The sequence below is a fragment of the Ictidomys tridecemlineatus genome, chromosome 5 (genome assembly GCF_052094955.1).
Source record: "Ictidomys tridecemlineatus isolate mIctTri1 chromosome 5, mIctTri1.hap1, whole genome shotgun sequence".
In the NCBI taxonomy this organism is placed as follows: domain Eukaryota; kingdom Metazoa; phylum Chordata; class Mammalia; order Rodentia; family Sciuridae; genus Ictidomys; species Ictidomys tridecemlineatus.
This window is the reverse complement of record NC_135481.1, coordinates 24669154-24693688: the sequence shown is the minus strand read 5'-3', so window position 1 is coordinate 24693688 and position 24535 is coordinate 24669154. Positions and strand designations below refer to the sequence as shown.

At 40.9% G+C, this 24535-nt stretch overlaps 1 protein-coding gene across 4 annotated transcripts in view; it reads left to right on the top strand.

Annotated features, from left to right (window-relative positions):
- Window positions 1-24535, top strand: part of Cgnl1 (cingulin like 1) — a 152652-nt gene that overhangs the window by 67421 nt on the left and 60696 nt on the right. For 3 of the 4 annotated variants that reach the window (XM_040274718.2, XM_005316615.5, XM_078049560.1), the window contains one exon: window positions 7036-7248. The exons of the other annotated variant lie outside the window; for it this stretch is intronic. In XM_040274718.2, coding sequence (XP_040130652.2) covers window positions 7036-7248 — 213 coding nt within the window. The remainder of the gene's footprint in view (window positions 1-7035; window positions 7249-24535) is intronic. 4 annotated transcript variants of the gene reach the window in all.

The following is a 24535-nucleotide window of genomic DNA, read 5'->3' as shown; positions in this document are numbered from 1 at the left end:
TCCCTTTCCTTGTTTAGATTTAATGGTTCCTCCTCGGAAGAGCTGAGCCCCTCTCCCTGGCCTGGTGGGCACTGAGGGGAGGGTGCCGTAGTCACACAGTAGTGGGGCTTTTGAACTCTTGTCACATGGGCACAGAAGGATAATTTTCTCTACTCCCACAGAACTGTCTCTTGGTCTCTGTTTAGACCTTTTCTCCACAGAAGGCCTCAGCCTGTTCCTTAGCACCTGGTGTTCCTCTGTTGATCAGATGATTCCTTAAATACCACCACATTCATGATGCTAGACCGCATCATGGCTCCATCACTTTGGGGCTCAGTAATGAGGACAAGGTGTATTACAATGGGGCTTTGAAAATGTGTATTTATGACTAAAATATTAAAGCAACACAAAATGAAATTTAAAAATGGGTAACATACATATTTCCCTAATACCTAAGCAATTAGTTTTATTTCTACATTTCATTTGCTTTCTCACCCATTGGTAGATTTATCCACCCATCTGTATATAATGTAGGGATAAACATAATGCCTTTTCAGTTTTGCTACCTGCTTTTAAAAGTTAATAAGTAAGAAATACTTTTCCTTATTATACTTTATAATTTTTATATTTAAATTTTAAGGAGATAGACCATAAAATGCTTAATCATTCTAATGTATTTTTCTTTCTTTTGCAATTCTGAAAAAAATTTGTGGTGACCCTTCTTTACGTGTACCCTTTTACTACTTAAAAAAAAAATTCCTAAAGATAAGTTCCCAGAAATGATGTCATTGAAGAATTTATGGTTTCAGTAAAAGTGTAGCTTCACAAACAAGTTCAAAGAGAAGACTATCATATTTGGATTCCTTGTGTGGATGTTTCATTGGTTCTAAAAGGAAAAGATGTTATCTTAGTTCCTAGGAAGTCTCCAGAGTTCCTGATTTTTCCCTAACAATTGAATTCTGTAATTGCTAGTCGCTCTTTCCCATAATATTTTCCATCTTCTTAGATGCTCTCTTTTCGTTCACATGACCTAGATGTACATTTGTACCTCTCTCTTCTAGCTGGCTCACTCAACAATTTATCATCATTGCTTCTCCCCTCTTTGGTGCCTACCACAGTGCCAAATAGCAAATGAATAAGTAATTTCCACTATTGAAATTACTTTTAAAAGTAATCTCTTTTAAAAGGGAGTGATTTCTAAAATGAACCACCTACTTCTTTAACTCTTTTTTAAATATTTGCTTTTTAGTTAAACATCGACAAAATATCTTTATTTTGTTTATTTATTTTTATGTGGTGCTAAGGATCAAATCCAGTGCCTCACATGTGTAAGGCAAGTACTCTGCCACTGAGCCACAGCCCGAGTCCATATTTCTTTTAACTTTTAAAGCACAACATACTGAGCATTTAATAACTGAGCATAATTTCGTTTTTGAAACAGTTTGTTGTTTTATTTATATTACTTCCTAGGAAAGAATCTGAGCCTCAGTATTGTGTGTTCAGGTCTAGGCTGATAACGAGAAATACGAGAATGGGAAACTGAGCACATCTTTTCTTAAACATGTTCCTGGAATTTCTGTCCCCTGATTGTTTAGTCCTTTCCAGGACAGGAATGGTTTTATCTGCTGCCACCTCTTTGCAGGAGGAGTTTGGGGGTGGACACAGGTTTTTTTTTTTTTTTTCCCCCTCCTTTTGCAAATTCATCCTTGTAGCTTTTATTGGTTTCCCTTGACATGTCAGCAACATTTAAAACATGATCTACGGTCTCTACAGCATTAATAAAATAGACCCTATCTCCTTGTCTCTTTCAATTTATTCTTCATATCTTAATAAAAACTAGCCTGAGGGAATCTGATAACAGATTATAGTTGTAGCCAAGTTTTCCATGGCTTTTGGCTTAAATCAGGCTCTTAAACACAATGAACATTAAACCCTTAAGTTTTTGCATGTCTGAAAAAGGTTGAAGGTCCTGTACTTTGTGAGGCCTGCAAAAAAGCCAGATTTTTTCATGAAATCTCTTTTTGTTTTGGTGCTGGGGATTGGACCCAGGGCCTCCTGTATGATGAATGGGTGTTCTGCTACTGGGCTACTCCCCCCACCCTTTGCACAGAAATATTTTTTAATATTTCATGTTTTGTTAAATAACACCAAGCCTCTATAAGGAATATGTAAAAGAAGGAATTTTAAAATTTAGGAAATAATGAAATGGTTAAAGGAAGAAATAGTAGGGGATAATTTTTGTTTTTTAGCCAAATTAATTATTCTTAATTTAATTGATGGTTCTGAAAATTTAAAACTCAAGTTATAAAAGTGATCATAGAGCAAGTTTTGGGACACTGCCTTGTCTATGAATGCCTTGCCTTCCATCCTGGGGGTAGTAGGTTAACATGCAACATCTCAGTGCCACAACAGTGGTGTTTTCCACTGTTGAGAGGTCGTTCTTTGATGGAGCCTGCAGTTCTGAAAGATGCACCTAAATTCATCAGTCTTGTGGTGTCTTATTCCTGGCATGTGCCAACGTACTTCAGTATTTCTGAAATATTCTGATTAGTGTATCAATCTGGGATATTTGTGCTCAGAAATGAGGTCGGCACCATGGTGCATGCCTGTAATTGCAATGACTTGGGAGGCTGAGGATTGCAAGTTTGAGAGCAGCCTCAGCAACTTAGCGAGATTGTCTTAAAAAGACTGGATGCAGCGGTTTAGTGCCTTTGAGTTCAATCCCTAGTACCCAAACAAACAAAACTCTAAAACAACAACACCAAAAAGAATTGAATTCTCTAAAATAGCTATAACTTCTTTTGCTGTGATATATTACTGTACATTCTGTAAGTCTTAATTAAAAAAAACCTAAAACTTGTGGTGGTTCTCACCAGCTATGTTGTACTTTCTAGAACATCCTTCCAGAGCAAAAGTTCTGAGGATTTTTCTGTCAGCTACCATTGTGATATAAAACCTCTTATTTACCCCTGCAATGACCATTGGCCAGAGATAGGGTCCTGATCTAACTTCTGGGAAGCATTTGTGCAGAAGAGGATCTAGACCAGTGTTTTCCTTATTTATTTATTTATTTATTTTTGTGTGTGAATAGGTGGCAAGTGATATAGAGCTTTCTGTGGGCAAAAAAGTTGCTGCCTAGACATTCTGGTGCCTCTCAGTAGTTTGCTGTTGGGGTGGCAGCTTGTGCCAGGCCATGCTTCCTTTTCCTCCCAGCTTTCCTTCCTTCCTTGTCTTTTAGGCTCTGGTCATGTTTCTTTGTTTTGGTTTAAAAGGTAGACCTCCTTACTGGCCAAACAAAGCTCTGTTTTGTCTGCACTTCACAGGGAGATTCATTGTGCCATTGTTGGATCCTTGACCTTCCTGAGCATGTGGTTTGTGGTCAGGTCTGTGGTCACTGAGTAGTAAAGTGAAAGGATGTTGGAATTCAATCCGGGTCACAGTCTAGGCTCTACTGCTTACAAACTGTGCCATCCTAAGCATGTTAGCACCTCAGAGTTCCGGTTTGATTTAAAAAAAAAAAAAAATTTTTTTTTTTTTGCAGTTGTAAATGGACAACTTGCCTTTATTTTATTTGTTTCATTTTTATGTGTTGCTAAGGATTGAACCCAGTGTCTCAGACATGCTAGGCAAGTGCTCTGCCACTGAGCTACAGCCCAACTCAATTTGTTTTTAATTTATGAAAATAATATTTAATTTTTGGAAATGCCTAGCACAATTCTTTCTTTTCTTTTTTTTCCTAAATATTTTTTATTGTAGATAGACACAATACTTTTATTTTATTTATTTTTATGTGGTGCTGAGGATTGAATCCAGTGCCTCACTCATGCTAGACAAGTGCTCTACCACTGAGCTACAGTCCCAGCCCCCAGCACAGTTCTTGTATGCAATAAGTACAAAATGCAGTCCACTTTTTTAGGTCCCTCTTCCTTCCTCAAGCACATATATACACACTGTACACACTGGGTTTTAATCTGCAGGCTATCTGTCACATATGGAACTATTCTTAATGTATAAAGTTTTTAAAAAGCACTGATTCTAAATAGCCAAAATTTTTCTTTGTTTTCTTTGGTTAGAGTCTACGGAGAGGCTTGTTCATCTCTAATGGATGTTCACTTGTGTCTTAAAGTTTATGTGTTTTTTTTTTTTCCTCCTTGATACAACTAACCCCTGGGGTAATAGAGTGAAGTTTTTGAAACTTCATGTTCTTTTGGTCTCTACTCTGGAAAACCTCAAGTGCCACTATGTGATATGGCAAGGTGTAATCTGATTGGATCTTTGCAGCACAGTCCACTTAAGCATCAGCCCCAGCCACAGATAACAGCAAGTCGGTGTAGAATGGACATAAAAACCTCAGTTCTTGACATGCATTGGCGGCGGTAAACAAAAGGCAACGAGAAACAGATATATCCTGGAAACGATAAGTGTGGGAAGAGGAACTGCCTTATCATCAAAACAATGGAGAAATGTGTGAGAGTAAAAGCAGGAAATGTGGTTCAGAATCACAAGGGTTGCTCTGAAGGCTCCGGCAGGAGGCTCCAGGAAGCCTTACAGGGTAACCAGTAGCAGCAGCAATTGCTGGGAGGGTCCCTGTTATGGAGAGGCAGGGCAGGGAGAGTCAGGCGTCTCTTTGACAAATATCAAAGAGACATCATCAAGGACAGGATAAATTTTCATGAAAGCTCTGTATTTGGTGCTTTTGAAGAGCCAGTGCTGCCTTCTATACCTGGAAGAGTTTATTGACTTTGCATCTGAGTTTATCAATGGTGGCTGGTTAGATTCCTGAGGGTCTGTCTTGTTTTACACAATTCACTCCATCTTGAGATTGCTCTAGTTCAGTGGATATGTATGACCTAGAGAAAGAAAAGAGATTTTGTTGTCAGTTGTAGTTAAATTGATTTAAATGATTTTATCCCCTTAGCAGCAGCATGCTTCCTGAGCTAATTATCCCAGAGGCCTTGGGTCCCCAGGTGGTAGCTGATGCTCTGAGTCCCAGGAGCTCTAAGGGAATAGGATATATTCTTATTCAGAAACCACAAATGAAAGAATAAACTTATTTATAATTCTGGCATCTCCAGATTCCTGCTGTACTACGGGTGTTAATTTGTTTATGCCCAGAATAGACAGATGCTCCTAATAGCCTTGATCCTTGCATCAAAATTATAAGGAATCAGATCCATATCCTTTCAAGAAACCGACAGTGTACCAGGGGACATAAGAAAAATGATCACAATAGATAGAATGCAAGGTGACAAGAGTCAAGTGCTATCAGAGGGAGAGTGGGAGTGAGATGGGTGTTCAGGAGAGGTGTGCAAACAAGAACTCTTGAAGGCAGTCGTGTGACATCTGAGCCTTCAAAGACTTTCCGAAGGGCAGAGGGAGACAGAACTGAGAGGGAAGAAGGTAGCTCCAGAGGATGCTACGTGATCTTCTGGAGACAGCAGGTGAGAGACTGATTTGGGGGAAGAGATGCATGGCTATTGAAGGCCCCTGTGCAAGAGATAATGAGGGCCTAATTTGTGGAGGCAAAGGGGAGGATCTAAGATATTACAGGACTAACTTTTTGGTTATGAGGGACAAGGATGAGAGAAAAGTCAAAGGTGTTGTCTAGTTCTTAATCTGGGTACCATACACAAAAATGATGAAAAATAGAAGTGGAAAGGAAGGAACACGATGGATTCACTTAAAACTGCAATCCTATTGAATCTGGGTTTCCTGGGAGTATTCCAGATGAGTGCTTCTAATGGATGTGAAAATGTAGGAATGAACTCAGAGGAGGGGTGGAGGTAAAAGATTTGGAGTCATTTTTGTAGAATTGATAGTTGGGGAAAAAAATTGATGAACTTGTTAAAGGAGGAGAGTAAAGAATGCAGAGTTGCATTCCTGGGGATCATCTTAGCTTTTGGGAAGAGGAAGACAAAAGCCAGAAACGATCTTCACAGAAAAAAAGTGGCCTTGGGAAAGGATCTAGGAGAGTGTAGAAAGAGGGGACTCTTAAGGAGATGGCAGAGAGGGTAAAAAGAGGAAAGGCCACTGGATATAGTGATTCGTCGATCATGATGACCTTGGAGGTGGTTGTCTTAGTAAAGGAGGGACAAAAGCCATACGCAGGAGATCAGGAAACAAATGAGTGGTCCTGAAGTGGAGGCACTGAGCAGAAATTATACTTTCAAAAAAGTTTGGTAGTAAAGCTTTGTGGCTAGCCAAGATTCAAGGAAATAGAAAAGAACAAAATGGCAGAAAGAAAAGATAACAGATGGAGTAGAGACTTGGAGTAGGCTGGTAGGAAACAGATGCTTCTCCAGGAAGTGGCTTTGGGTGGGGAGATGCCTGGCATGCAGAGAGGAGTTGAGTTGGGGGGAAGCTGAGCATTTGCATGTTCCATAAGGGCAAGCCCTGAGCTGGAGGAGCACCAAGGAGTCCAGGACAAAGACATTGAAGTAAAAGGAAGGCTGATCCTTTTCAGGCCACACTTGGGCCTGGGTGATGTGCTTCATAGTGGAACTTGATGCCCCAGTTTTGTGACTTTCTTTGTGAACTGTAACAATGAAGCAGGAAAAATGTGAAAGTTGTGCTCCACTCAGATGGGCAAAAGAAATGACAAATTCTAGGATGAATTCATCCCAGATTCTAGGCATGTAGATGAAGGGTTTGGCCACTCTCAGGGCTCAGCGGGTACGAAGCAGATGAGGCCAGCAGGTCAGCCTGGCCCTCTGCAGCAAGCGCATGAAGGGCCACAACAAGGACAGCAGGCCGTCCTGCAGAAGTGAAATGAGAGGCACAACCAGACATGTCCCCTCAAAGCAGTAACATTACTTTTTTTCCCCTCATATTAAATCTCAAAGAGTTAGGCCAGAGGAATCAAAGGGAATGATGGCCTCTGAGGTACAGAGGAAGAGACAGAAGTAATCTCCACAGGTGTGCAGTATGAGGAAGGAGGGAGCAAACAGGACAGGTGAGGTGGCCCGTATGCCTGGTGGCTGCCTGGAGGAGACATACCGGTCCACTCCACAAAGATGTCTGCTCTTCACCTCCCTTCTTCCCATGTCCTCCCTTTAGGAGCTCCTCCAGGCAAAACAGGATCTTCAAGATCTGCTGATCGCCAAGGAGGAGCAAGAAGACCTCTTGAGAAAGCGGGAGCGTGAACTCACGGCCCTCAAAGGTGCTCTGAAAGAAGAGGTTTCCAGCCACGACCAGGAGATGGACAAGCTGAAGGAACAATACGATGCCGAGCTGCAGGCCCTGAGGGAGAGCGTGGAGGAGGCCACAAAGGTGAGTCGGCGGCACTCACCTGTGGACCATAAAGGATGGGATGGGGTCACAGAGTCTAGCATGGAGACACATGACCGTGTGACTTTGCTAAGGAGCAGAACGGAAACGATTTCCAGATTTCTGGTTCATTCGTCAGCTTGGTGTCACTGTGATCAAAATACCCAACGAGAACATCTTCAAGGAGGAAAATGTTATTTTGACTCCTGATTCTAGAGGTCTAATCAATGGTCAGCTGAATCTATTGCTGGGCCCAGGATGAGGAAAGGGCAGAGTGAAGGAGGACTGTTCCCTTCATGGCTGACCAGGAAGCAGAGAGAGGGGAAGGGGATACTGGGCAGATGCACCCTTCCAGGGCACCCCCCCCCAGTGATCTACGTCCTCTAGCTGGGTCCCATTTACACCCCCCCCCCCAGTTACTCCATTCAAACTGGGAAGGACTTCGGACATCACAGCTCTCATAATTCAGTCATTTCACCTATGAATATTCCTGAATCAACATGGGAACGTTTGGAGGACACCTCATATCTAAACCATACATCTAGAATCTTTTGCCCCTGCCTTATCCTGTTCCTTTGGACTTTGTACGGCCTTTTGTTAAACCATTCAGGGTTTTTTTTTTTTTTTTTCTTCCCCTTCAGAAAAGTTACAGGAGGGTTAATTGGCTGAATTGTCCAAGCCCTTCCAAGATAATTTTTCTCTTAATTGAATTTTTGGCTCCTACAAATAGATTCTAAATTATGTCAAAGGCTATTGGTGCAGGATTCATATTGGCTGTTGAAGAGAAAAACAGCATTTTCAAGGGGGAAAACTCTTTGAAATATCATGCCATCTTTAGGGAAAGAGGGAAATTACAGAATATGAAATTTTGAGTCTTTCTAACATATAAGTTAAAGACGATGAAGAAAGAACTCTGGGTGTTGTTTATCCTGTGAAGATTACAGTGACAGCTCAGAGTTAGGAGGCCCTCTCTCCCCAGCCCCATGGTGATTCACTGATCTTCAATTATGTCATGGTAATTGCAAATGACAAGAAGTGAAAGATGGTTTTGTTTGTTATAACAATAAAAAGTCTGGGAAATAGTCTGTTTGGGGTTATTATAACTTTGAGATAGTTTTTAAAAAGCCCCTTGTTGATTTGCTTATCTTAGGTTTTTTTTTTTTTTTTTTGAGATTTGATTTGAGGGGAAAAGAAGCAAAACGGATTTCAGTGTCATTGCTTTGGGGAGGACATGTGGCAATAGCCTGGTGTCCTTACTGTTGACCTTTTTTCAGGAATACGCCCATAGGCTCCTGAGTAAGATGATTCTCCTTGGGGCACATTGTTTCTTTATCACCCTTTGAACCTGTATCAAAGACGAATTAGAATTAACATGTTATATTCTATGTGGCCCATTTAAAGGTTGTTGAGAACAGTGTGTGGGAATGTGTGTGTAGTCATTTGACTGGGAGGAAAGTCAAACTTGTGGCACATGTAGAAAGGATTTTTTTTTTTTTTTGGAAGCTGCTAGGTCTTCTCTCATAGCCATGTGAGTGGACAAGGAGACATGGCAGGTGAAGGAGGACACCTTTGTTGTATGGAATTGGGCTCTTCATCTTGACCTTTCAGAGGTCTGCATTGTGTGTTATCTCAAAGTATTTTTATTATTCCAATTCAAGAGAGGTGACTGTATTGACACACATCTGTCTGTGAAAGAAATAACAGCTGAGTTAGTTAAATGTGTGCGCTGGCAGAGAATGCAGAGTTTCTAAGCATTAGAAGCTAACTCTTAGTACCCAAAGAGTGCCCTCAAAGTCTCTTTGCCCCAGGTCATTTTCTGCACTTCTACCAGCATCAGAGACAAGCTCGTGTCAGCCCTTGCTTTGGTAACTTGTTTGCTCCCCATTGTCCCTGATTTAAGCTCAAAATTGTTAGCTGGGTGGATAATAGAAGTCCCTTTCTTCCTAATCCCATCACCAGAAGACTCTGTGTTTCTTTTTTACTTTCACCGCTTTGCACATCTCCACTTTTTCACCTGACGAACCTGTTCTCATCCTGCAAAACCCTCCTCCGATGTCCTCTCCCCATGAGCATGTCTCGATTCATCCTCTCCCTTCAGCACAGTTGGTTGCACCTTCCTTGGGGTTTCTTTTGAACCCTGGCCATTCAGGGTTTGTATCCTACCCTGTTGTAATGTATCCTCTTGTCTGCCTTTTCCCTTAGACTGAACTTCTTATTTCTTAAGCATAGGGATAACTTTTATCTGTTCTCTTTGGAGTGACAAATTCAAGTGCTTCTGGGGCCAGACAGGGAGCATAAATGAGTAAAGCAAGCCGGCTGTGTTGGTGCACTCCTATAATCCTAATGACTTGGGAGGCTGAGACAGGAGGATAGCAAATTTGAGATCAGCCTCAGCAATTTAGGCCCTCTCTTAAAAAACAAAAAAGTCGGGGAATTAGAGCTGGGGATGTGACTCAGAGGTTAAGCACCCCTGGATTCAATCTCCAGTACTAAGTAAGTAAATGAAACTCTGAGTGTGGCATTGAGGGGACAGTTTATTATCGTGGGGACTGTGGCAAGTTGGAGAGTATGTCCTTTGCTGTCAGGATCAGTAGCTTCTCTGCTGCAGCTGTGAAAGTCACCAGTGAAGGAATGCTGAGCCCATGTTGATGGATCTTTCAAGTTTTAAAAAAATATCACACATCTGGATGTTGATGTGAGATTTCCTGACTTTTAAGCATTGCTGGGGAAAAAAAAAATCACATAGACCAAACATACCCCATTGGCAGGTCATCAGCCTGTGATCCTAGCCCCATGAGCTCAGCACGGTGCAGGGCACACAGCCACATTCGTGCAGTGTCTGATAATTGAAAGTTGGTAGAGGCAGATTCCCCTCCTAACTGGGTTTTGAGTCCTGGCCAAGTGGTTTCTGTTAGATTTTTTTTTTCCAGTGGAAATGTGGGAAGTTTCTTTGAGAACTCTACTATTCTGTGGCTGGCTTTCGAGTTTCCCTGCAGTTTCTTAAAGAAGATCATGTTTGTATTTTATTGGTAGCTTTTGCTTCTAAAGGTGGCTGCTGAACAGATGTGATGGAATCATGTTTTAGGGAGGGAAAAAAAGTGTAAAAATTTTAGTAGACAGAAGCTGTCTGTTTGTTATGATATTTACATGGCAATTTTGTAGGATAGAATTGTGAGTTTTCTAGTAAACATTTGGAGGAAAAGGAATTAAGTATAGTTGTAAATCTGGTAAAGAGTGTTTTTAAAATTTGTTCAGCCTTTCTGCTGCCTTCGGGGAAGGACTTATCCTTCTGGGACTAAAAGTTGCCTTTTCTTTTATGAATCATTACTGCATTAAGATGTTCGCTTCCTTGGTAGGTCTTTGCAGACAGCTCAACCTCCTCTCATCAGTTTTCCTAACTTTTGCCACTGCTCCAAGCCAAGACCAAAACAGGGCTATTTTATTATTATCAAATAACAAGTACTCTATCCTGGCCTGAGCTTGGGCACTAATAGTTTTAAATTACCAGAACATTTGGTGAAAACTGTCAAATTATAATAAGACCATTTTATAGGTATTCCAAACAGATAACCTGTAATAGTTTTTGGTAGACTCAAACAGCCATACCTCTTTTTTTTTTTTTTTTGGTGGTGCTGGGGATTGAACTTAAGGCCCTATGCATATGAGACAAGCAATCTACTGACTGAGCTATACGCCCAGCCCCCACAATCATACCTTTTAAAGAACAGAGAGGTTGCTCAACAGGCAAGAATTGATGAATGCTTCGATTATGTGGGACTTCCTAGCTCAGCAGAATTGAATTGGACCTCACCAGCACAGCAGTGATGGGGAATAGGACTTTGTAGTCCACTAGGAAGGGGATTCTATTAAACATTTTTTAAAAATGACTCTTCAACATATTGGCATCTTATTTCCTAATATACTTTTTTGGTTTTTTTTCTGTTCTGTGTCCTTAATGCTTTTTTCAATTTCATAAAGGAAATGTCCTCTTTCCTTTTGGATTTGTGGCAGTGGTTGGACCCATGGGAGAAGAAGGAGGGGATGGGGTGGGAGTGGCTGCCATCTGGGAGTAGAATGAAGATGGTCCATCACTGTTGGCTTCTCTTTCTCATCCCTGACACTTCTTCTCGCCCTCCCTTGTGCAAAGGGAATCACAGGCAGTATAGTTGCTTGAGTTTTCATGGAGGGTAGACTCAGCTCAAATCCAAGTCCCTCAAGAACTTTTCTGTTCACTTCTTGGATTTTAATTTCCAAAGCCCTGGAGTTGTTGGGAATTTCATTCTTCGTTTTGTCCCTCCTGCTGTGCTGGGAACTGTCCTCATTTTCCACTTGGCATCCCCACGGGGATTGGCACTTGATGGATTGTTAGGAAGGGCTGGGATTGGAAGGATGAGAAGACAAAAGGGGAGATACCTGTGGAGTCCCCAACAACCCCTAGATGAAACATTAGTTCTGGGTTCTTGTTTATGAAGTAAACATTTCTCGGCAAAGTAAATCTTGACTGTTGGAGGTAATATCATAATGTCAATGGTGGTTTTGGAAGGACTCATTTTGCATCTAAAAGCTTCAGGTATTTTGAGGATGATAAAAAATATACTTTTACATCTGGAAATATGATTTTAGAGTCAGTAGGCATTTTCAGAATGCCTGGCATACAGCAGTTAGGCAACAAACATCTCCTAAGTGGGTGGACCACGGGGGAGGCGGAGGGAGGGTAAAGATGCATGAGATACTCTCATCATTTTTCAGTTTTCTGATTGTATTTTTAAATTATTTTTGGTGCATTATAATCAGACATAATAGTGAGCTCATATTTTTAAATACTGCATTGACATATTGATTGACTGAGCAACAGCCAGGTGCAGGAGATGATGCTACACTCTGTGAGGACATAAAGGTAAACTGGATGACACCCAGCCATCCAGGAGATGGGAGGTGAGATGAGGAACATGGAAGTTGATGACAGGAAAGAGTGATCGCCCCAAGTGAGGTGGAGATGAAGCGCTGGAGGAGACCCACGGCCTGTGCTCTGGAAGAGAGGTGGTGGCCATCAGGAAGACCTCTTGGACAGGGTGGAGTTTGAATTGGACTTCGAGGGCCACTTGCACAGAGGGGCCATGGAGGCCGTGGGCATGCTGGGCACTGAGCAGAGCATGAGCAACATCTTGTCGGTGGGGAAATGAGAAGTGTCTGGGCTGGGCCTCACAGGAGAATGAAGTTGTGGTTGTTGTAGATAAAAACGAGATTTAAGAGGCAGGGACCCAGGTCCAGTAAGTGGTCTATGTGTGGATCCTAATTCAAACAAACCAACTGTAAAAAACAACAACAAAAAAATCACTGGGAACATTTAAACACTGTCCTGTATTAACAACAGTAAGAAATTATTTCAGTAATTGCTTTAGGGGTGGTAGTAATATTAAGAGTCTGTGTCTTTTATAGAAACATTAAAATATTTATGGATGAAATGATAAGCTGTGTGGAATTTTGGGGGGCAATTGAGTGCGTGTGCATGGAAGATTAGCCATGTGTTGGTGTTAAAGCTGGCTGATGGGTATATAAGAGTCAATTACATTATCCTCTACATTTTCTATATTTATATTTCTGTAATAAACACCCATGTTTCTATGTTTTAAAGAACAACCAAAAAAGTCAAGGTAGAAAGATGGGGTGGGGTGAGATTGTGGAGACTATTTTTAGGTGGTCATCAGTGATGCAGCAAATGAGTGCTATCGACAGGGACATTACTTTGTAGTGGTGTGAGCTGGAGGAGAGAGCCTGACAGCTAGAGGGTGGTTAGAGGAAAGGAGTGAGGAGGAATAGGTGCAGCTGGGGGCTGAGAACAGGTTGGCTTGATTCAAGAGGGCCCTTGCAACAGCTTTGTGTAAGGTGAGAGAGAAATTAGGGACCAAGCTGACCCAAAGAGTGTTGCCTCCGGGTGCTAGAGAGGGGCCTTACTGGGACTAGGGAAGCTGATGTATTTGTCTCGAGTTTGTGTGCGTGTGTGCATGTGTGCATGTGTGTGTGCGCGCGCATGTGTACATAGTTGGTGAGAGACAGGTTTCCTCTCCACCTGGAAGTCACTGGGGGAGCAGTGAGCAAGTCCATATGGGTGGAGGGTCTTGGCAGGGACTATGACAATAGAGAGAGCAGGGGTTCAGGACAGCATGAGGAAAGAGGACACAGACAGCCCTAAAGAGGAGCAGCCGAGTCCAGTGATAGAACATATGGGGAAGAATGTTTTACTTGGTTTAATAAACCATCTACTTGAGAAATTCCTAAAAGCAATCTATTTCTGCATGATATATTTATCTAATGAGACTTTATACTTTTAATATTGTCTGTTCTTCATATTATAATTTTTTTCCCTAAGGTTACATGTTCTATAAATGTTCTACAAATTATTTTATGAAATTTCAAATCCAGTATATTAAAATTTTCCCCTCCAATTTTGGCTGTTTTTCCTCACTAACCAATTCGGAAATGTCACTCCATTTTATAGACATTCTGTGTCACTTGTAGATTTCCCTTTCCTACCCGTCCTGAACAGGTTCTTTCAAAGCATAAGGTCAGCAGAGGGTCACGTGGGAAAACTGGTGCTAATCTCGGGATCAATGGAATTGCCTCCCTTAAGACACGGCTAATTCAGTGTAAAATCTCATTTCTGTCTTCTCCAAGGGAGCCAGGTTAGCCAAGGAAACTGTAAAATTCATTTCCTCAGCATTTTAACTTCAAATAATCAGCTTACCCTGAATGACAGCTCCTGGGAGCTAGAGAAGCAGTGGGATTTGCAGTCAGGTGCACATGAGGAGGAAGATGCCTCTCACAGATGCCAGCTTGCTAAGGGTGACACAGAACTCCCCCGCCAGGGAAGATGGGAGAGATTCACAGTTAACTCCCACCACACACACACCCAAAGTGTCTCTTTTAATAATTGCAAGCCTCTTTGGCATGTTGTAATTTATTAAAAAGGATATAAAGGGCTGCGGATGTGGCTCAGTGGTAGCATGCTTGATGGCATGTGTGAGGCCCTGAGTTCAGTCCCTAGCACTGTCAGAAAAATATGTAAATATGAGGTCAGGTGTGGTCCCCATTCTATGTCTCCATGAACCCTGAGTGTCATCCCTGTTGTGAGAATACTCCAGGGGGCTGGGTCACTGCAGCCTGGTGAATAGAGCATCCTTGTGACTCATTCTGCTCAGTCATTTGCCCTGGATTGGAGAAGGTAGAGCAAGAGAGCACCGGAGGTTCTGATCCATACTTTCATTTTCAGGCTCATACGTCATGAGATGGTGGAGCACATTTCATGTGCCAGCAGTGCTAGTCCCCAAGGATATACAGGCACGCAAACCATGGTCTCTAGCTTTGGGGATCTTTTATGGTCTTGGGAGAAAGATGTGTAAATAAAATGACGACAAAGTTATAGGTGTATTGAGATCTGTGTAGGGTAAGAGGTCAGGAGAAGCCACTGCTTCAGATGGCAAGATTCAGAAGAAAATATCTCCTCAGATCTGTGATTTGACACCCTCAGAGCCTTTGCTATACCAAATACTTCAGAAGAAATGAAAGAGAACCTTTCTTTTCTAAGGTTTTCCCAAGGGCTTCTGGATGTTAGTATGTGAACTCATGGTAAAACTCAGATTCACAATTAAAGTGTCTAGAAAGGTTAAATTGTCTAGATGCAAGACAAAGAATATTGACCTGGGATGAGTTAAAGTGTGTTGCATTTATTTAAAAACATTCATTGGATTCCATTTACAGTTACGATTTCCAGAGGGGATATTTTCATAAAAAAATGAAATTTTTCATAAAATATGAGATTTTCGTAAAATACAAGGAGGGCTTTTGGCTTTCCAGGCTAGGACAACATAAGGGGTCTTTCCCGGGTCTACTGTTCTAACCACTGGATGTAGATGTAGCTGCTCCTGTTTTAAAAGGGAGAGGGTTTTGGCTTTCACATCATAAGAAGAGCTGATGAATGTGAAATGTGGTTGAAGAGATGCATTTTCCGACGATTCTAATGAAGGGCTGAAGACAGGGCTTTCAGGACATCCAGAGCATTCAGCTGACTCAGAAAGTCACAGCAAATTCACATGCAGCGTGAAGAGAAGGTGTTGAGACTTAATTGGGTGGAGAAGGAGGTACAAACCTTGTGCTGGCTTCAGAAAGGGCAAAAGAACAGCCGTGTCTCAGAGTCACATTGTCTGTGCATTACCGTCATTACCTGGGCCTTACACTCAGGCACCTACCTGGCTGCTTCCCACCTGTGACAGGGTGATAAGAGAAGAGACTTTAACAAATCAGCAGGTTTGATGTTAAAGAGCCCAAACCAGTTATTAATAGTTGAGGATGGATCATTGGTAGAGTTTTTGGAATCTCCGTTTAATAAATAGTTCACTCATAGTTGTTAACTATGTAAGCACATAATTATGGAACATTCATTTATCCCAGAATCTGTGCTAGGTTGTAGAAACAAAGTGGACAAAAGGAATGAAACAGACATTATCCATAGAATCACAGTCATAAATGTGTGATTCTGTTGTGATTAGTGCTTTGTAGTTGATGGAGGGAGGGAAGAAAGATTTCCTAAAGAGAACAATGGAGCTTTAAAAGATGAACAGGAATTAACTAGAATGAAACAAAACCCACAGAGCAGTCCAAGCAGAGGCTCAGCATGTGCAAAGCACACGTGTCAGGAGGGACCTGGATTCATTCAAGATGTTGGTTGAGAGGCTAGTGAGGCTAGTCTGTGAAGGGTGATGGAAAGTCTGGTGTGAGATGAAGTAGGGGCAAACAGAGACCAACTCATGCTGTCTTACGTGGTGCATCTCAAAAGGACCCTGTTCTTTCCCTAAAGGTGATGGAAATTATTAAAGACTTATCAAGAGTATGTTAATTTGACATGGGCATATTCATTTGTGAAAAGGAGCCCGATCTGGTCTTTTAAGTAAGATGAAATGCCCTGGAATGTCCCCCCCCACCCCAATGCTGCCACTTAAAGTGGGGACCTGGGCTGTGAGCTCTCTTCAGTGTTCCAGTTCTGTTTTTTATGGGATTATCACCTGCTCCTCTTTCCGCTGATTCTTGTGGGAAAAGGGAAGGGCATAGAATTAGGTTGGGCTCCATTTTGTTAGGTTTTGCTCTTTGCCAGTCACCTGACTTTCTGAAATGCAGTTGAGCGTTAATAGGGCTCAAGGATGAAGGGGAAAGTTAGGTACATTGGTGATGAAGGTTTGTAGAAGCAAAGTTTTCATTTATTTCTAGTTTGTGACAATAGGTCAGTGCTGGAAAAAGAACTTTAAATGTTAATAGAAGCCTCTTAGACGTTACCAGAGTGCAGGGGTGAGTGAAGAAGGAGCTGTGGCCACATACTGAGGCTCCCAAGAGGTGCATTTATAGATGTGATATGACCAAACCACAAGAACCAGTCAGTGTAGGGAGAGGGCCCACTTTAAAAGACAAGGGCCATCCCAGCTTCCGTAATACTGCAACAGTTGAATCCTTAACATCTGAAAGGAAACTAGCTTTAATTTTAAAATTGGAAATCCTACTTAATCTGTGTTATACTCTTTCTGACCCTCTAAACTCTGCTTAATGGGTGTTTTTCTAAAGAGTTGCCAAGATCATTAAATAGATTTCTACTTGGTGGAAAAAAGTTGGCATTATTATTTGAGTGCTCTAAGCAGAAAATGGAACATGTCAAAAGTGCTCTAAATCCATTAGGTTAGGAACAGTATGGAGATGGGAACATTTATGCTGGCAAAGTAAGTCGGAGTATATATAGCATTTATGGTAGCCTCTGAGTTGGTCCCTAGTGATCCGGGCTTTGGTCTTCTTGCTTTTTTGTAGTTCTTCATGTTGAGTAGGCCTGATCTGGGTAACCAAACAGTGTTATGGACACAGAGTGTGATTTCTGTTGCTAGATCATAAAAGATATTGTGGCTTCCTCCTTGCTTTCTCTTGGATCTCTTGCTCTGTGGGAAGCCAGTTGTCATGTTGCAAGGTCACTCAAGCAGCTTGTGAAAAGGCCCAAGTGGCTAGGGACTGAGGCCACTGTCAACTCAGTCATGTGAGTGCGCCATCTTTGAAGTGGGTCCTCTAGCCCTGGTCAAACCTTCAGATGATCAGAGATATTTTCTATATCTTGACTGCAATCCTGTCAGAAAACAGAGCCAGAACCACTCAACTGAATCACTTCTAGATTCCTTACCATCAAAAGCTGTGAGATAATGGTTATTTCAGGTTGCTAGGTTTTGAAGCAATTTGTATGCAGCAATAGATAACAAATATAACATTTTGACTTATCCTTGGCATCTAATAATTTTGTATCATGTATTCACTGAACAAATATTTGAGTATTTATCTATTTGAGATACTAGACAGATACAAAGGATACAAAGGGATGTAGGCATATTGTGGTGATGAACAGATTGCAGTGAAAATCATTAGAGTAGTAAGTTGGTGGCCTCTGACATGATTAGATGTGGTTTAGTGAGTCTGAACTGCAGAGCCAGTCATGTGTCCTTGGTGACCACACGTCAGGAATCTATGTGTGAGAACAAACCAGTCATATGCAGTGGAAAAATCCTTCTGCCCCAGCCCTCACTGGGGACGGGAACTCGTTTGAGCCAGGCTCATTAAGCTGGTTTCATGAAAGGCAAAATAAAGGACAAGGTGTTTGCTTCACGGGTGACTGCAGCAGTTTTCACAGTAATGAATAAAGTAAGACTGCGTCCACAGTGAGTAGGAGTTGAGGACCCCGGGAGGCATGTTGTCTTTCCTCCGGAAATTCCAGAGTTGTGGATGAGCCTTTTCCTTGGGGATACAATTGAAGGGAGATGAGGGCCAAGCACACATATTTCTCCTTTTAACATTTCCCCTCTTTTTCCTCCTTTTTGTTTTGTTAAATTTCTGCACATGTTTCTCAAGTGTGTGGTCCAGAGGGAAGAAATACTGGCTGTGTCTGGATTTAAGGGAAACTTTGAGTCCAGTTATAGTTAGGGAAAGAAAAAAGGCTGGATGTGCTTCAAAGAGTTTTTGGAAGAAGGCTGGAAATAAAGAAGTCAAGCAAATAAATGACAGAATGCAGAAAAAGGTGGCATTAGAGGTGGGTCTGAAAGCATTTGGACAGACTTGGTGTGGAGGATGTGAACCCTTGTCTTTTCCACCCCAACCTTGTCGGAGGACCTGAAGACGCCTGCCAAGGACCAGGGAGTGTTGGCTAGATGATAGTGCTGGGAAGATGGACGTGGGCAAATGCAGTTGGAAAACACTGAGCTCTTTCTTTCTTTGGAGTGAGAATCAAGGCATTCATACGTCCTGGAAAAAAGGCAGTTGGAATTGTCCAGTAAAATACATATGGAGAAGTCTTTTGAGCCAGTTGGGTTTCTAAATATGACCCTGAACTTGAGTCCAGCATGTGCCACATCCAAAAGAACAGTACACTGTGTGGATCCCACCTGCTCTATATTCTACAGGGAACTCTGTATCTGCTTAAGGCATTTTTCTTCCATGTCCCTAGGCTCATGACCTTGTGTGAGAACATTTCCATGATTCCTTTGATTCTTGGCTTCTGAGACCCCAGGGTGCCAGGCCCCTACCCTACCTGCTGTGCTTCTTTCTGACTACCCTGTTACGAAAACAGTGTCCCTTATAGGCCCAACTCAGTGCTATTTCCTCTATCTGTCTTAGTCACCCTTCAAGCCACAAGCAGATGCCTGTGCTGTGTACCATGCACTTCCTGCTGCTGAACCAGGGAGAAAACGTGGCAGCAAGTGGTGACCTCTGTGGCTGATTCAGGCCCAGTGGAGAACCAGGGTTAATAATTTACTCTGCCCCGGTTGTGGCCATGGGTGTTGACCTTGACAAAACGGTGATAGAAATGAGTGAGAACCTGGCCTGGCATTTAACTAAGAGGAAAATGGGCTCCCAAATAACCTCTTGTTTTGAGGTTAGTCCTGTCGGAGTTTATCCCTGACATTCACACACAGCTGGTTCTGTTTGCAAACAGCAGCCAGACCTGTTTGCTCAGTGTGTTCACAGCGCTCAGCAGATAAAGATGTCACACAAAGTTGGAGGCCTGGCTTTCCATGCAGCTCCTCATCATGGTGGGAGGACAGGGGCCACAGTGATCAGGATGCTCATAGGAAAGGCAGCAGAACATCAGCTAGGCCTGGTAGGTGTGGTAGGTGGAAAGGCTCCCCTTCCCTTTTATTTTTAATCCACAGCCTTTGTTTTCTTGAGCTGTTATGAGTCTTTCCCTTAAAAAGTTAAACTGATTAAACTTCCTGGTGTAAAGTCAACAGCACTACTGCTTCTAGAAGGCACTTGAGTTGGAGGGGGGCCCTATCGTTGTAGACATTGGTCCTTCCCTGCCCTGAAATGAAAGGAGTCCGAGGGCAGTGAATGCCTGGTGGTGTGTTGTGGAATGCAAGCTTAAAAGTTCTGGTTAGCTGCTGGATATGGTTAGCCTGCTAAAGATCCAAATGAACACACCATGATCCAAATGTAGACTTTTTTTTTTTTTTTTGGAATTAACCTCTGTTAGATGCTCTCGTGAATGTCTGAAATAGGAATGCAGTTAGTTCCTATCAATAGCTTTGATGCATGGTAGAAGTCTAGCTTCTACTCTAGGAAGATACAGTGACTTGGTCCAGCTTTTGGGTTCCTGGTCTGTTGCTTTTGCCAACACACTGACTTTCATCCAGCCAACATCTCCATGCTCTATCAACACAAATGTAGTTTTGGAGAAGGCAGTTGGGCCAGGATGAGAGGGCAGGAGGATGGAAGTGAAAAGAGAACAGCTAGAAAAGGGGAGATGTGGAAAAGCAAGGTTGGAGGTAGATGGGGTAGGGCCGGGTATTGTAAAGTACATATGGAGAAGTCTTTTGAGCCAGTTGGGTTTCTAAATATGACCCTGAAGTCAAGTCCAGCATGTGCTATGTCCCAAGTATGCAGCTGCAGAGTCATAGCACCAGGGACAAGCAGGAGGGTTAGTAGTAGTTTGCTATGATGGGAATGTTGGGGTCAGTGGAGGTAGGAGAGGGTGGAAAGTGTGCAGGATAGGAAGCATCAAGAGATAAAAGACTGGGATTGTAGACAAATATCAAGAGTAAAGGGAGAAAAGACAGATCTGAAAGGCTCAAGAGAAGGAAAGCAAAGATGGAGGATAAGCCATGGGCTCTTGTCACACCAGATGAGACTTCTGCTCTAGAAATACTGATCCTTGGTTACCCTAGAGAGCTATGGCAGCCGGGGTTTGTACTATTGGAATATTAGAAATATATGGTTGTTAGATTCATGGCTTTTTTTTTTCCCCCTTGGTATCCAGAATTGAATCCAGGGACACTTAACCACTGAGCCACATCCTCAGCCTTTTAAAAAAAAAACTTCTTTAGAGACAGGGTCTCACTGAGTTGCGAAGGGCCTTGCTAAGTTGCTGAGGCTGGCTTTGAACTTGTGATCCTCCTGCCTGAGGCTCTCGAGTTGCTGAAATTACAGGTGTGCGCCATCCTGCCTAGAACATTTTTGAATAAAGCATGAAGTTTGAGAAACTAGAAAAAAATAAATGATTCTTTTGTCACCTGATATGGATAATCTTTTTCTCGTGTCTCTGTCCATAAAATTGAACATGAGTGTGAAAATATGTCTTTAATGCTTAAAAGACATAGGAGTATCATTTGTCATGGAAAAAAATATGCCCCAATAAGTTGTGGCTGTACCTTCTGGTCTTTGGGCAAGAGTTTGAAGCAACACTGTTGGAAAGACATTGAAGAATTAAAATGACCCTTATTCCATCCCTGAGAGAGAAACTAATCCTATTTTTGAAAAAATTATAGGTTCTAGCTGGGAATTTAGAGTCCTCTTGAGGAGAAAGCTGTGCTCTTGGTTTCCAGCGACATGTCGGTGAACTTGAGCCATACATAGGTGGGTCTGAGACCCTGTTCTTCCAGCTAGGGCTTGGGGTGCCTCTCTTCCTCTTAAAACAAACTTCTTTGAACATGTCAGCATGAATATTTATTTTCTCCAAATCATTTCTTAATGAATAGTAAAAGCCTTTGTGTTTCTAGACAGCATTGGTTCAATCAGTGATGCGTTTATTAGTAGAGCCAATGATTAGGAAAGACTGATTAAAAAAAAAAGTGGAGGGTAAGCTTAAGGAAGGCATTTTTAACAATTGGATGTTTTATTTTCAGATGATTGTAAATTCACATGCTGTTAGAGGGAATAATACAGACAGATCTCATATACTTTACCTTGTTTTCCCCAAATGTAATATATTACAAACCACAGTACAGTAGAACAACCAGGTCACTGACATCCATAGTCAAGGTATAGAACATCTATGTCACTTGCAAGAATCCCTGATGTCATCCTGTTATAGCCTTGCTGCCTTCCTGCCCCTAGCCTCTGCCTTTACACAGCTACAAATATGTTCTCCAGCTTTTCAGTTTTATCCTTTTGAGATTGATATACAGATGGCATCATCCAGGTTTAAACCTTTTGGGATTGCCTTTTCCCCGCTCATAATAGTTCTTTGGTGTCATCATACCTGGCACGGGTCAGAGTTCCTTTCATCGTTGAGTAGTGTTCCATGGTGTGGATGTGCTAGTTTATTCAACCACTTGCCTGTGAAGGAATCTGGGATGGTTCTTATTTTCTGCTATATGAACAAAGCTGCTGGTGTATAGGTTTTTGTGTAAATGCTTTAATTTTTCTGGAATAAATATCTAAGAGTGAAATTGCTGGGTTGAAGGGTATTTAGACTTTTTGAGGGGTGCTGGGTATTGAACATAGGGCCTTCTGAATGCTAAGTGTGCTTTATCAGTGAGCTATATTTTCAGCCCTTAGTTATGTATTTAGTTTCTAAAGAAACTACTAGCCTGTTTTCCAGAGTGGCTGTACCATTTTATATTCCCACAAGCAGTTGATGGTGAGAATCCTTTGCAAGTGATTAATTTGCTTCAAATGCTTGTGAGCATTTGGTATTGTCAGTATTTTCATTTTAGTCTTTCTGGTAGGTGTGTAGTAATAACCACTACACGTGGTTTACCGTTTCCTGATGGCTAATAATGTTGAATATCTTTTCATGTGCTCCTTTAGCTATGCATGTCTTCTTCAGTGAAATGACTTCTTATATTTTTTGCTCATTTTGGAATTGTTTTTGTTTTTGGTTGTTTTGCTGTTCAAATTTGAAAATTATTTACATATTCTAGATACAAGTGCTTTGTCAGATATGTGGTTTGCAACTATATTCTCTTGATCTGTGGTTATCTTTTATCTTTTAAGTTGTCTTTTGAAGAGCAAAATTCTTTATTTTGATGAAGTCTGACCTATTAATTTTTTCTTCTATATTATGATTTTGGAGTAACATCTGAGAACTCTTCACCTACTTTACATTCCAAAGGTTTTCTTTTATGTTTTATTCTAAAGGTTTTGTAGCTTTACATTTTACATTTAAGTTGAGGATTCCTTTTTAGTTAATTTAGTGTTAGGGTAGAAGTTTAGATCAAGGTTTGTTTATTTTGCATATGGGCTTTCATTCGCTCCAGCATCATTTGTTGAAAACACTGTTCTCACATTCAATGGCTTTTGAATCTCTGTCCAAAATAAGTTGGATATATTTGTGTTGATCTATTTCTGGGTTCTCCATTCTGTTTCATTGTCTGTTGCTCTGTCAATACCACAGGTCTTGATTGCTGTGACTATATGATTTCTTGAAATCTGATAGATGGATTTCTCCCATTTTATTCTTCTTCAAAATTATTTTGGCTATTCTAGTTATTTTACATTTTCATGTAAATGTTAAAATAATTTTTTATATCTATTGATATTTTAATATCTTGCTGAGATTTTGATAGAAACTATACCAACATGCCAATTTTGGGAAAATTGATCTCTTTATATAGATTTTTTAAAATCCATGAACATGGTATATTTCTCCATTTATTTAGATCTGCTTTGATTCTTCTTGTATTATTTGAATTGATATTTTTAAGTATAAAAATCCTTATGTTGTGTTTTTTTAAGAGCAATTTTTAAATTTCAGTATCCATGGGCTCAATGCTAGTATACAGGGAATACAATTTTATGTTTTTATCTGTTTATTTTGTATCACTATCTGTTAATTTAGTGATCTTACTAAACTTGCTTGTTAGTTTCAAAGTTTATGTTTTTTTTTGGGTAGATTTCCTAGAATTTTCCATAGGGATAGTCATTGTATCTGCAAAAAACACAGTTTTATTTCTTCCTTTCTGCTTTGTATGTCTGTTCCATCTTTTTGCTGCTCTGTTACATAAGTAGAGCTTCTAGTACTATGTTGAATGAGAGTTGTGAAAGCAGGTATCCTGGCCTTAGTCTTAGAAAATGAAGGCTTTTAATTTCTTCCTACTGTGTATAAGGTTTCTTGTATCTTGGAGCTACTCTTTGTTAAATTGAGGATGTTTCCCTCTTTTTTCTTAAAAAAAATTTTTTTTAAAGATATGAGTGGATGTTGAATTTTGTCACAAGTTTTATCTGCTTCTATTGATATGATCATATGATTTTTCTTCTGATTTTAAGATGTCAATCTAGTCTAGCATTCCTGGGACCAACTTCATTTGGTCTTGTTGTATAGTTCCTTTATGTATTACTGAATTCTATATGGATGTATCTTGTTAAGGATTTTTATTTCTGTGTTATTGATCTGAGTTCTTTTTTCATTTCTTTATTTTTTTGCTGGTACTATATCATTTGATTTCAGGAAATAATGGTATTATTAAGTGAAATACTTTTCTGGAAGGGAGAATGTACAATTAATTCTTGTTTATTCTTTTGTAAATGCTTAATAGAATTCTCCAGCAAAACCATTAGATCTGGGAATTTCTTTTGGGGGAACTTTACAATTAAATTGTAAATTTAATTTCCATAATAGTTATGGGATTATCTAAATTATTATTTCATGTTACACAAATTGTGGTAATTTTCCTTGTCAAGGAATTTGTTCATTTTATCTGAATCATCAAGTTTGTTTGTACAGCATTATTTACAGTATTCCTTTATTTGTTTGATGCCTGCAGGGTCTGTAGTGGCATACTCTGTATTTCATCTTCCTTTATCAGCCTTCTCCGAGGTTTGTCAATCTTATTGATATTTTAAAAATAACCAGCTTTGTTTCATTGATTTCCCTCTCCCCACTAACCAATTGTTTCTGTGTTTTCGATTTCGCTGGTTTCTGCCCTTTTTAAAATTATTTCCTTCCTTCTGCTTGCTTTGGATTTATATTTCTCTTCCCTTTCCGGGTTCTTTTAGGTTA